The 13,798-nt window shown below is 36.7% G+C and overlaps 1 protein-coding gene across 1 annotated transcript in view; it reads left to right on the top strand.

Moving 5' to 3' along the window:
* The first annotated feature begins 970 nt into the window (after nucleotides 1-970).
* LOC146785450 (uncharacterized) overlaps nucleotides 971-13,798 on the top strand; it is a 69,945-nt gene continuing 57,117 nt past the window's right edge. Inside the window, exons 1-2 of the mRNA XM_085633049.1 lie at nucleotides 971-1,080; nucleotides 5,927-7,878. Coding sequence (XP_085489175.1) covers nucleotides 5,970-7,878 — 1,909 coding nt within the window. The 5' untranslated portion in view covers nucleotides 971-1,080; nucleotides 5,927-5,969. The remainder of the gene's footprint in view (nucleotides 1,081-5,926; nucleotides 7,879-13,798) is intronic.

Raw genomic sequence — 13,798 nt, 5'->3', positions numbered from 1 at the left:
CAAGTTGTTGTGGTAAATGGCACCCATACCATAGTCACGGAGGAAAGCAGAAACAGATTTGTTGACGTGCTTTCTTGCTTTGTCAATCTGTGGACAGAAATGATTGGACCAGTTCCATTTTTGCCTTTGGCATATGTTGGAAAACACAAAGGCAGTTTTAGGGAAAAGTGAAAACAGTTGTGCAAAGGTGTCCTTCATAAGCATTTCCAGACCTACCCCAGTCAAAGTGCCTAGGTCATTGCCACCACAGTGCACTATTATGAGGTCAGGGTGTTGGATTTGCATGAAGGATTTCACCAATGGCATCAATTGGTGCCACTTTAACCCTCTCTGACCAATCCATTTAATGTCTACATTTGGCAAAGCAAGGTCTCTCACCATATCTGTTTTCTCTGCAAACTTTTCACTCCAGAAGACATAGCTGTGCCCTACAATCCACACTGTGAACATCTTCAAAGGAGAACTGGATGCACTCAGGAGGTGTCTTTCAGTAGAATGGCAATATGAAAAGAAAGACAGTTTGGAAATGGAGGCATACATATTTTTTACAAAACAAAAAGAACTGATTGGCTGTTTCATACCATTCTAGAAAAAAAACTAGGCTGTATGTGAAAATTAATAGAAGCATGTTTTGTATTGGTACAAAAAAATGTGTAACCAAAGAACAGTACTATGGATTTGCAGTTAGGTTTGAAAAGTCAAGCACTCTTGCTCTGTGGAATTGAAACATTGTGTGTCGAACTTCTGACCTAACTGCACACAGCAGTGTTCCATGAGCTGTTGCTATGGTAGCAGGCAGAAGTCAAGTTGGGGGAAGGGTACTAGGCAGAAGTCAAGTTGGGGGCAGGGTACTTTTGGAAAAGGGTTGGTTTTCAACCAATAGAAATGTGTCATTACATTTGAAAAAAAGGGGGAAGCACTGAGATTTGAAACTTACATGTATATGTGTGGAAAAATAGAGGGAAAGTTTGCCATTATCTGGTTCTGCTGAGAGGAGAGAGGTGTACAGAACAGAGATCCTGGCTCTGATAATCTGCTGTTTGAGTGACACATTTCTTTCACAACTAACTAATTTTAAAGGTGAGTTTACAGTTTGAGAGGGGATGTATGTGGTAACTTAAGAAATGAATAATAGAAATGGGAATTGTTTTTGTTGTAGTTACACATGGTGGATTCATAATGTGTCAGTCTGTAAAAGAGATTTTCACTTGGCCCGAAAAAAAAAGAGCAGTAAGTGTGCTTTCAAATTGGCAAAGAAATTTCGTTTTGGCACTAATGTGAAAACATGACTCTGTGTGCATAGAAGAATTATAGGCAGAAATGTATTGCGTCTTGCTCTGGTGATTTCACAGTTGCAGTAGATGGAAAAGAGGAGCGAATATTTGGGGGAAGAAGCAGAGGTTTAGCACACACCCATGTGCTTGCCATGTATAGTCATGCACAGTAATTAGAAGCGAGTGGGGTTTTCAGGTTTAAGTCTGTAATGCAAATACATTCAGCATCACTAAGGCTGGTTGCCCCTGCTGGAGTGTAGGCAGTCACAGAGAATACACACGGTGGTGGTCTGAAAAAAAAACAGCTTGGACATGTGCATTTAAATAAATTTAAAAAAAAGGTTTCAGAATGTGTCAGTCTGTAAAAGTGATTTCAAAGTGTAAAAAGAGATTTTCACTTGCCCCCGAAAAAAAAAGAGCAGTAAGTGTGCTTTCAAATTGGCAAAGAAATTTCGTTTTGGGACTAATGTGAAAACATGACTCTGTGTGCATAGAAGAATTATAGGCAGAAATGTATTGCGTCTTGCTCTGGTGATTTCACAGTTGCAGTAGATGGAAAAGAGGAGCGAATTTTTGGGGGAAGAAGCAGAGGTTTAGCACACACCCATGTGCTTGCCATGTATAGTCATGCACAGTAATTAGAAGCGAGTGGGGTTTTCAGGTTTAAGTCTGTAATGCAAATACATTCAGCATCACTAAGGCTGGTTGCCCCTGCTGGAGTGTAGGCAGTCACAGAGAATACACACGGTGGTGGTCTGAAAAAAAAACAGCTTGGACATGTGCATTTAAATAAATTTAAAAAAAAGGTTTCAGAATGTGTCAGTCTGTAAAAGTGATTTCAAAGTGTAAAAAGAGATTTTCACTTGCCCCCGAAAAAAAAAGAGCAGTAAGTGTGCTTTCAAATTGGCAAAGAAATTTCGTTTTGGGACTAATGTGAAAACATGACTCTGTGTGCATAGAAGAATTATAGGCAGAAATGTATTGCGTCTTGCTCTGGTGATTTCACAGTTGCAGTAGATGGAAAAGAGGAGCGAATTTTTGGGGGAAGAAGCAGAGGTTTAGCACACACCCATGTGCTTGCCATGTATAGTCATGCACAGTAATTAGAAGCGAGTGGGGTTTTCAGGTTTAAGTCTGTAATGCAAATACATTCAGCATCACTAAGGCTGGTTGCCCCTGCTGGAGTGTAGGCAGTCACAGAGAATACACACGGTGGTGGTCTGAAAAAAAAACAGCTTGGACATGTGCATTTAAATAAATTTAAAAAAAAGGTTTCAGAATGTGTCAGTCTGTAAAAGTGATTTCAAAGTGTAAAAAGAGATTTTCACTTGGCCCGAAAAAAAAAGAGCAGTAAGTGTGCTTTCAAATTGGCAAAGAAATTTCGTTTTGGCACTAATGTGAAAACATGACTCTGTGTGCATAGAAGAATTATAGGCAGAAATGTATTGCGTCTTGCTCTGGTGATTTCACAGTTGCAGTAGATGGAAAAGAGGAGCGAATTTTTGGGGGAAGAAGCAGAGGTTTAGCACACACCCATGTGCTTGCCATGTATAGTCATGCACAGTAATTAGAAGCGAGTGGGGTTTTCAGGTTTAAGTCTGTAATGCAAATACATTCAGCATCACTAAGGCTGGTTGCCCCTGCTGGAGTGTAGGCAGTCACAGAGAATGCACACGGTGGTGGTCTGAAAAAAAAACTGCTTGGACATGTGCATTTAAATAAATTTAAAAAAAAAGGTTTCAGAATGTGTCAGTCTGTAAAAGTGATTTCAAATTGAAAAAAGAGATATACACTTGCCCCCGAAAAAAAAAGAGCAGTAAGTGTGCTTTCAAATTGGCAAAGAAATTTCGTTTTGGCACTAATGTGAAAACATGACTCTGTGTGCATAGAAGAATTATAGGCAGAAATGTATTGCGTCTTGCTCTGGTGATTTCACAGTTGCAGTAGATGGAAAAGAGGAGCGAATTTTTGGGGGAAGAAGCAGAGGTTTAGCACACACCCATGTGCTTGCCATGTATAGTCATGCACAGTAATTAGAAGCGAGTGGGGTTTTCAGGTTTAAGTCTGTAATGCAAAAACATTCAGCATCACTAAGGCTGGTTGCCCCTGCTGGAGTGTAGGCAGTCACAGAGAATACACACGGTGGTGGTCTGAAAAAAAAACAGCTTGGACATGTGCATTTAAATAAATTTAAAAAAAAAGGTTTCAGAATGTGTCAGTCTGTAAAAGTGATTTCAAAGTGTAAAAAGAGATTTTCACTTGGCCCGAAAAAAAAAGAGCAGTAAGTGTGCTTTCAAATTGGCAAAGAAATTTCGTTTTGGCACTAATGTGAAAACATGACTGTGTGTGCATAGAAGAATTATAGGCAGAAATGTATTGCGTCTTGCTCTGGTGATTTCACAGTTGCAGTAGATGGAAAAGAGGAGCGAATTTTTGGGGGAAGAAGCAGAGGTTTAGCACACACCCATGTGCTTGCCATGTATAGTCATGCACAGTAATTAGAAGCGAGTGGGGTTTTCAGGTTTAAGTCTGTAATGCAAATACATTCAGCATCACTAAGGCTGGTTGCCCCTGCTGGAGTGTAGGCAGTCACAGAGAATACACACGGTGGTGGTCTGAAAAAAAAACAGCTTGGACATGTGCATTTAAATAAATTTAAAAAAAAGGTTTCAGAATGTGTCAGTCTGTAAAAGTGATTTCAAAGTGTAAAAAGAGATTTTCACTTGGCCCGAAAAAAAAAGAGCAGTAAGTGTGCTTTCAAATTGGCAAAGAAATTTCGTTTTGGCACTAATGTGAAAACATGACTCTGTGTGCATAGAAGAATTATAGGCAGAAATGTATTGCGTCTTGCTCTGGTGATTTCACAGTTGCAGTAGATGGAAAAGAGGAGCGAATTTTTGGGGGAAGAAGCAGAGGTTTAGCACACACCCATGTGCTTGCCATGTATAGTCATGCACAGTAATTAGAAGCGAGTGGGGTTTTCAGGTTTAAGTCTGTAATGCAAATACATTCAGCATCACTAAGGCTGGTTGCCCCTGCTGGAGTGTAGGCAGTCACAGAGAATACACACGGTGGTGGTCTGAAAAAAAAACAGCTTGGACATGTGCATTTAAATAAATTTAAAAAAAAAGGTTTCAGAATGTGTCAGTCTGTAAAAGTGATTTCAAAGTGTAAAAAGAGATTTTCACTTGGCCCGAAAAAAAAAGAGCAGTAAGTGTGCTTTCAAATTGGCAAAGAAATTTCGTTTTGGCACTAATGTGAAAACATGACTCTGTGTGCATAGAAGAATTATAGGCAGAAATGTATTGCGTCTTGCTCTGGTGATTTCACAGTTGCAGTAGATGGAAAAGAGGAGCGAATTTTTGGGGGAAGAAGCAGAGGTTTAGCACACACCCATGTGCTTGCCATGTATAGTCATGCACAGTAATTAGAAGCGAGTGGGGTTTTCAGGTTTAAGTCTGTAATGCAAATACATTCAGCATCACTAAGGCTGGTTGCCCCTGCTGGAGTGTAGGCAGTCACAGAGAATGCACACGGTGGTGGTCTGAAAAAAAAACTGCTTGGACATGTGCATTTAAATAAATTTAAAAAAAAAGGTTTCAGAATGTGTCAGTCTGTAAAAGTGATTTCAAATTGAAAAAAGAGATATACACTTGCCCCCGAAAAAAAAAGAGCAGTAAGTGTGCTTTCAAATTGGCAAAGAAATTTCGTTTTGGCACTAATGTGAAAACATGACTCTGTGTGCATAGAAGAATTATAGGCAGAAATGTATTGCGTCTTGCTCTGGTGATTTCACAGTTGCAGTAGATGGAAAAGAGGAGCGAATTTTTGGGGGAAGAAGCAGAGGTTTAGCACACACCCATGTGCTTGCCATGTATAGTCATGCACAGTAATTAGAAGCGAGTGGGGTTTTCAGGTTTAAGTCTGTAATGCAAATACATTCAGCATCACTAAGGCTGGTTGCCCCTGCTGGAGTGTAGGCAGTCACAGAGAATACACACGGTGGTGGTCTGAAAAAAAAACAGCTTGGACATGTGCATTTAAATAAATTTAAAAAAAAAGGTTTCAGAATGTGTCAGTCTGTAAAAGTGATTTCAAAGTGTAAAAAGAGATTTTCACTTGGCCCGAAAAAAAAAAGAGCAGTAAGTGTGCTTTCAAATTGGCAAAGAAATTTCGTTTTGGCACTAATGTGAAAACATGACTCTGTGTGCATAGAAGAATTATAGGCAGAAATGTATTGCGTCTTGCTCTGGTGATTTCACAGTTGCAGTAGATGGAAAAGAGGAGCGAATTTTTGGGGGAAGAAGCAGAGGTTTAGCACACACCCATGTGCTTGCCATGTATAGTCATGCACAGTAATTAGAAGCGAGTGGGGTTTTCAGGTTTAAGTCTGTAATGCAAATACATTCAGCATCACTAAGGCTGGTTGCCCCTGCTGGAGTGTAGGCAGTCACAGAGAATACACACGGTGGTGGTCTGAAAAAAAAACAGCTTGGTTTCATAATGTGACAGTTTGTTATACAGATTTTCACTTGCCCAAAAAAAAAGAGGAGTTTGTGTGCATTCAAATTGGCAAAGAAATTTCGTTTTGTGACTATTGTGAAAAGAAATGTAGTAATATATTTAAATACAATAAAGAATTTTTTTTTTAGTTTTTTTGCAGGTATTGCTGAAGAACAGTGAACAAAATTTAAGATGCCTACAAAATCTCGAGTTCAAAAAACGCTAAAAAAAAAACTATATTTGAGGACAACTGGAGGACCAAAGTTAGTAGAAGATGCTGATGTTGGGAAAAAGAAAAAATCTTCTGGTAAGCAAAAAAGACAATTCCTAAACAAAATATTGAAAACAAACAAAAATGTACAAAATGTCTGTTCTCGGAAAAATGTAACAAAACCTACAGAACAGCAAAAAATTGAGGATTTAGTTAATGCAAATATACCTTCTGCAATTGAAAAGTTTAACATAAACAGAAAAACAGCATTTAAAGAGATACGTAGAAAAATGTTTCAGAGAAGAGTTATGTCCAATTTGATAAAGGATATAAAGAAATATAAGCAAAAGGCTAAATATTATAAGAGAAAAAAAGAAATTGAAGCCATTGCAGCAAAGGCATTAGAATTAAAAAGGAAACTATTCATATTAATTTTGAATAGGATGCGTACATTAGATAAAATGGTTAATGTACTGAAATCACAAAGCAAAAGCAAAAGAGTAGTGAACAGAACAAATTTTTGTAAAGTGTTTTTAGGAAAGTGGATGCATAGCTCAAGTAGTGAACCTTTTTTTAATGAAGAGAGCTATTTTCAAAGTAATAGTTTGCTGCATGCAGTTGACACCAGAGGTCGTTCATACGAAGTAAAAAATGGTTGCATAATGGAGAAGGAGATAATGGTTCCAAGAGATGAGGTACAAGTGATGGCAGATGAGGCAATGGGGAGACGTCCTAAAGCCCCAGTGTACACTTGGAATTGTAGTAGTATTTGCACTGTGCGTCAGGAATCTATTGACAGATTTCGAGAGTTTCTAAGAGAATATAGTAAAAAAAGTGTAAAACAAAAGATTAAGGTGCTTCAAAGTCTGGATCCATGCAGAGTGAGAGAGAATACTGGTTTGCAGGGTCATTCTCTTGCTTGTCTATCTAGAAAAGTGTGCAATAGTGTTTTCCATCATTTTAGGATGCTGGCTGTTCATCATACTGAAATGAGAAAGTTTGTGAGACGGTTGTATTTTGCCAAAAGTCCAGCAATAAAGTTAAATGAATTGAATAGGGCTCTGTTCCGAGGAACGGTATCAGATGTAGAGAAGGTTGTTGATGAAATTCAGTTTTGTTACTTTGGTCCTGAACAAAACAGTGCAGAGAAGGACACAGTAAATGAGGCAGAAGTGGAAGAGAATGTAGAACCTTGTGTAAGTAAGACATTTAATGATCACATAACAAAATTTGCAATAGTCTCTAATGAAAGACCAAATGTTACTTGTATTTGTTGCCGCAGAACTCATTATAGAAAACAAACTAGGAATGTTGATCTCTACAGAAAGAGTGAAAATGAAGATAATTATAAGTGGATGGATTTTGCAACATATATATTTCTTGAAAATTGTTTTGAATTGGGTGAAGATCAGCGTATTTGTAAATACTGCTACAACAAGTTAGAGGAAAATAGAATGCCGACCAGAGCTGTACATAATAATTTAGAATTGGATGCTATTCCTGCTGAACTTTCTGAATTAAATACATATGAGTCTATACTCATTCAATGTGTTCATCCGTTCCAGACCATAGTACGTATGGAGCCCAAAACTGGTAAATTACCTCCTTCAGATTTAGTGAGAGGTTTAAAAGGTAGAGTGGTGTATTTGCCCTTGGATTTGAAAAAAAATATGGAAACTATTGATGCGGATACTTTGGAAACTGAACCATTAATTATTCTGGTTAATGGTGTACCTACAAAGAATAAGAAGATTTGGCAGGAGCTGGTAGATGTGCGGAAAGTACAAAGAGCAAATTTGTATTTGAAAAAAAATAACAAATGGTATGAATCAATTTATATAGTAGAAGAAGAAGAAGAAGAAGATTTACAAGGAGATACAGAAACACCAAGTGGACAAATTGAAAAAGTGGACAAGTCAAAGGAAGAAGAAATTTATGAACATTTTAGCATACATCCTCTCCATTCGAAAGAAGTTATGGGAGACAATATTGATCTCTTTCAGATGAAGAAAGCAAAAGGAAATCCCGTGAGTGTATGGGAGGAGAGCTTGGAAGCTCGATGTTTTCCCCAGCTGTTTCCTAAAGGAAAAGGAGGACGATACGATGAACGTCCGGAACAGATTCCAGCTTCTGAGTATCGGACTACAAGACTATATGCTGAAGATCCCAGATTTCGACAAAGTATCCCTTATTTGTTCCATCTTTTATTTGAAAGCGACTTGTCTGCACTGTCTTATGCAGTAAATCACATTTTAAAAAGTGGAGTACATTTACAAAATGTGTCTGCTAAGGATTTTATGGAGAAAGTGCAGCACCGAGATGATCATTTGGAAACACAACTGATCAATCTGATGGCTTGTCAGCGTGGGACAAATGAATATTGGTACCGACGCCATGGTGAACTAAAATGCATGTTACGCAATTTAGGAACACCAACATGGTTCCTTACCCTAAGCTGCGCCGAGTACGCTTGGGATGATTTACTGGATTTTCTACGAGAGGCCAATTCAAACATTGAAAACATCGAATACAAGACAGCAGGAGAACTGTGCTCATTGGATCCGGTTAATGTTTGCAGATATTTCAATCATAGATTTGAGGCTATGATGTCCTTCATCTGCAATAAAAAAAATCCACCCCTTGGAGAAGTAGTGGATTTCTTTTGGAGAAAAGAGTACCAGGCAAGAGGTGCTCCTCATATTCATATGCTGCTGTGGATCAAGGATGCCCCAAAGTTTGGATCAGATACTGATGAAGCAGTGTTATCTTACATTGAAGAATATGCAACATGTGCTATACCTAAAAGCACAGAAGAGTACAAGTTAAAGGAGCAAGTTCTACGTTTCCAAAGTCATCGGTGTGGAAAATACTGTCGACGGAAATACAAGAGCAAAGAAAAATACTACACTAAATGTCGATTTGGATTTCCTAGACCTGTTCTTACAAATGGAAGAGTCAACAGTTTTATGTCAGCTGTGAGACATACTATCACAAGAAAATCACCTAAGAATACCTACAACCTTAAAAGAAAAGAAGAATCAAAAAATATAAATGACTACAACCCAGTCATTTTATCCATGTGGAACGCTAACATGGATATACAGTATGTTGCTGACAATTCCATTGCTGTTGCTCGATATGTAACGTCTTACATTACGAAATCAGAAAAAACAGAATTGAAGGAAATGTGGGAAGAGATTTCTCACGAGAAGACTGTCAGTAAGAAGCTGTACAGTTTCAGTTTGAAGATGTTATCGCATCGAGAAATTGGATCCTACGAATGTTCAGATAGATTATCTTCTGCAAGTCTCTACTCGAAGTCAAGAAGAATAATTTGGGCAAGTTTAGGCCTTGCAGCAATGAGAAATCGGGTACTGAAATCTGTTGGAGAAATTGAATATTTGGCACAGTTCGAACCTGAAAGTACAGATATATTGAAAACAAACATGTTGGACACATATTATCCCAAGAGAAGTCATCATCTGGAGAACATGTGTCTCTATGAAGTGCTGCAGAACTACATTTATTCACGGAAAGCTGCAGAAGACATCAATAATGGAAAATATAAAGTCGTTGGTGAAGAAGGATGTTTGGTGAAGCAAACCAAAGGAAGTTTGATAAATCACCGGAAGCTGAGTTGCGACACTACCGACAAGAAAGAATTTTACTACTTGGCTCTTTTACAGTTGTTTAAACCATGGCGTTCAGAGGATGAACTACTGGGAGAATTCCAGAGCTATGAAGATTCTTTTAATGCTTGCAAAGACAGCATACAATGCAGTACATTCTCAACTTATCTGCAAATGTTAAATGAAGAAATTGAACAGGAAACTACAATTGCAGCAGAAATTGCTAGAGACAGTTCTCAGGACAGCCAAAGTTCAGGAACATACAGTCAAGATCCCCTAGGACAACCAATCGTTGAAAATGAAGCATCAATAGCCATGAATGAAGTGGAAACGGCTATGAATCAAGCTCAAGAAGCATTTATAGACTTAGAAAATTTGGAAAGACAACTGAATCAAGAGCAGCAACAAATTTATGAAGAGATCAAAAACAAAATTGATCACGGATTTCTACATGAAAAAAAAGAGTGCTCATGCACATCATTTCATCCAATCAGGATGTATGTAAGCGGACAAGCTGGCACTGGAAAAAGTTTCCTAATTAAAGTCATCAGAAGCTACCTAAAGCAAAAAACAGATTCTACTTTGTCTTGTGTGGTTACTGCTCCAACTGGGTTAGCAGCATATAACATAAAAGGAATCACCTTACATCGTTTGCTAATGTTACCAGTGGAGCATGAGAACAAAATACAATTCAACAAGCTAACTGGAGAAGCATGCTTGGAAGTTTCAAGAGTATTGAAGAAGATGCAAGTTCTCATTATTGATGAGGTGAGCATGGTATCAAACTTAATGCTTGCCTTTGTGCATTTAAGAATGCAGCAAATTTTGAAGACAGACTATGACGTGTTATTTGGTGGAAAACACGTCATCGTTTTTGGGGATCTTTTGCAACTTACTCCGGTTAAAGGACAACCAGTGTTTAATACTGTGACACATGAAGACACGAAGAAGTCATTGGGAAGCATCGGTAATACAAATATTTGGTCCTTCTTTGAGTACAAGGAACTTACAACTAATATGAGGCAAGCAAACGATGAAGAATATGGAAGTATTCTGAAAGATATCAGGATTGGACTACTCACAGAAGCTGGCAAAAAAGCATTACAGACTCGGCTGCTACATAATTTATTTCCAAAGGAAGAAATAGTTGCAGAGAAGATATACAAGAACATTGCAGAAAACAAAAGTGTCATCTGCTTAATGCCAACTCTACGTGAATGCTCAATATTCAATGAGGAGCTTTTGAAATTGGAAAAGGAAGAGATCATGAAATTGGAAGCAGTGGACAAAATTGAGGATGGAAGAATTACTGTCACAGTAACAGGCAAACTGAAAAATAAATTGGACTCACTAGAGAAGAACATCTCCAAAACAGCAGGATTAGAAAAAAATCTATATGTTTGCATGAACTGTAGAGTGTTTTTAAGGAGAAATTTGGATGTTGAAAAAGGCTTAGTAAATGGAGCGATGGGAAGAGTTGTGGGTTTTATTAATTATCAGAAAAAAGATGGAATTGAATGGTTAAAAATAAAATTTGATCAGATAGAGGAAGTTAAAGACATTTGTCGTTGTTCAGTTCGTTTCATGCTTGTGAAAGACTTATATGTACGTAGGAAGCAGTTTCCGTTTTCTCTAGCATATGCTGTAACTATTCACAAGTCTCAAGGATTGACTGTAGATTGTGCATTTGTGAACATTGGATCTAGTGTGTTCAAAGAAGGTATGGCATATGTTGCTTTGTCACGAGTCAAAACATTATCAGGTTTATTCATGATAGACTTCGATGACTCAAAAGTTAGTGCTGATACAAACTGTGTAAAGGAGTATAATAGATTAAGAAGAAGCTATGCTCCTCATTTAGGTCAGTATCCTGTGTTGGAGAAACGTGTAGTTTCTCGTAAAAGGAGAAATGAGAATATCTGTAATGAAGATGTAGAGAAGAGGAAAAAAAAGAGGAGTGATGTAATTGCAAGCAAAAAGAATAAGGAAAATGAAGAACAGGTTGTAGGATGTCATTTTGAAAATAGCTCTGGTGTCAACTGCTACGCAAATGTAGTGCTGAATGTTGCTTTTTATCTGGAAAGTTTGCAAGAGCAGATAATAATAAATCAGGGAAAAAGATTCTGTTCAGAGCTCAGTCTCCTTTTTCAAAAGCTGAGTAAAGATAAAACTCAAATAGAAAGTGCTACTGATATTAGAAAACTTTTAGATGTATGTTCAGGACGAACACAGTTTTCTCAAAATGAACAGCAAGATGCTCACGAATTTTTGATGTATTTTCTTCAGGTAGTGGAAGAAGAAGGAGTTCCCATTGACATTTTTTTTGGTCTCTCTTATAAATGGGAACATAGTTGTGATAATTGTTATAATATAAGTGGTTCTATTGTTGATAATGAAAGGTTTATTTATTTGACATTGCCAGAGAGTAAAACAGTCACTTTTGCAAACTTAGTTAAAGATGCTAATCATAGCATGAAATGTGGTGAGTGTAATTCTGACATGTTATCAACATTAATTTTAAGGGAATACGGACAGTATGTAATTTTAATGATGCAACGATGTAGAGCTGATGGATCAAAATTGGATACTTTAATAAAGAAGTTTACAGGACAGCAATTATCAATTTCAGGAAAAACTTTTGTAACTGTTGCAATAATTTTCCATGATGGACCTACTGTTACTTCTGGACATTACACAGTTTATCTAAAATGTGAAAAAGGATGGACACTGTGTAATGATTCCCAATTGATTTTCAAACAACGTTTGCCTTTTGATTTAGCAAATTCCTATCTAATCTTCCTGAAACCTAAATTTTAGAGAGACTTGGCAAGATCTGGACAAAATAATTTTACCATTTTACAGGATTACCATTGCAATTTTGTAGAAAAAAGATTTTTAAAATTATCATTTGGCCTAAAGGAAAGATAACCAATTGTAATGTGGACTTTTTAAATTTTTAATGCAATTTTGAAAAACCAATAATTTAGAGATTATCGGTAACTTCTGCACATTTTAAATTTTGGAATGTTATTGGACTGCCACTGGAAATTTTTTCAAAAATAATTTCAAAAATTACTATTTGGCCATGTGGAAAAGTAAGCAATTCTATTGTGGACTAAATAAATTATTCGAAAAATTTTCGTGAACCAAAATGTTACAGAGAATCGGTGAGATCTGGACAGATTAAACTTTAGAATTTTAATGGTTTTCCCTTGGAAATTTATTCCAGGGAAAGAATAAAAAATACTATTTGGCCTAAAGGAAATAAAATCAGATGTATTTTGGAGTTATTTGAGATATATTATTGTGAATGTACTTCTGAAACAAAAATATCAGACGGTATTTTAAAGAAAAAAGTATTGTTTTTAGATGACATTTTTTAAGAATAATATGCATTTCTGTAATGATAAGTTTAAGTGAGAAGAGATTCTGGGCTTTTTTAATACAATCTTTGAGATTGTTATTTTTTTTTGCCCGCTGTAAAATGATGAATGCAATTGCTTTCACAATTTATAGTGAAATGCAATATATTCTGAAAACAGCAAAAATAAGGCAAAAATATTTTTTGGGAAAAAATGTAAATATGTGTACTGTATTATAAAATGTTTTAAAAATATTAATACTTTTTTCTTTTTTTTCAGATCGATATAGAAAATTTTCGTAAACTACAACCATTTTAAAAACTATTTTTTAAAAAAACAAATGAATAAATATTTTTTCCAGTGAGTATGGTAAGTCAATAGTAATAATTGTAGTCTTTCAAGGACCTTGTAATGTGAAAAATGATTTTTAGTGTTTTTTTTAAAAAATAAAAAAAAGGTACGCTTACCGTACGCGTACGGTAAAAAAAAAAAAAAAAGTTTTTTAAAAAAAATGTAAAAAAAAGATGAAAGATAAGGTTGGCTCTTAAAAGAACCGTTGTGTTCATGCAGGGACAGAGGAAAGGAACCATGGGAAAATCATTCAAAGCTACAAATGTGCTGATCTATTTTGTTATTCACTAGGGAAACACTGGTCTCCCTATAACAAATTAGAGCTTTACAAAATGTGCAATGAATATCAACCTTCCGAAATCGAGGGTTCATTTCCAGAGGGCCAGCAAAAGGAGATTCTCCCCCCACAGATGAAGGGCTCACCTGACCTGCAGAAGAAGGAGTAAGCCCTGCAGGTGATGGTCCAGG

The sequence above is a fragment of the Triturus cristatus genome, chromosome 11 (genome assembly GCF_964204655.1).
Source record: "Triturus cristatus chromosome 11, aTriCri1.1, whole genome shotgun sequence".
Lineage (NCBI taxonomy): Eukaryota > Metazoa > Chordata > Amphibia > Caudata > Salamandridae > Triturus > Triturus cristatus.
The sequence above is the reverse complement of the archived record's forward strand: the minus strand, read 5'-3'. Positions and strand labels throughout refer to the sequence as shown.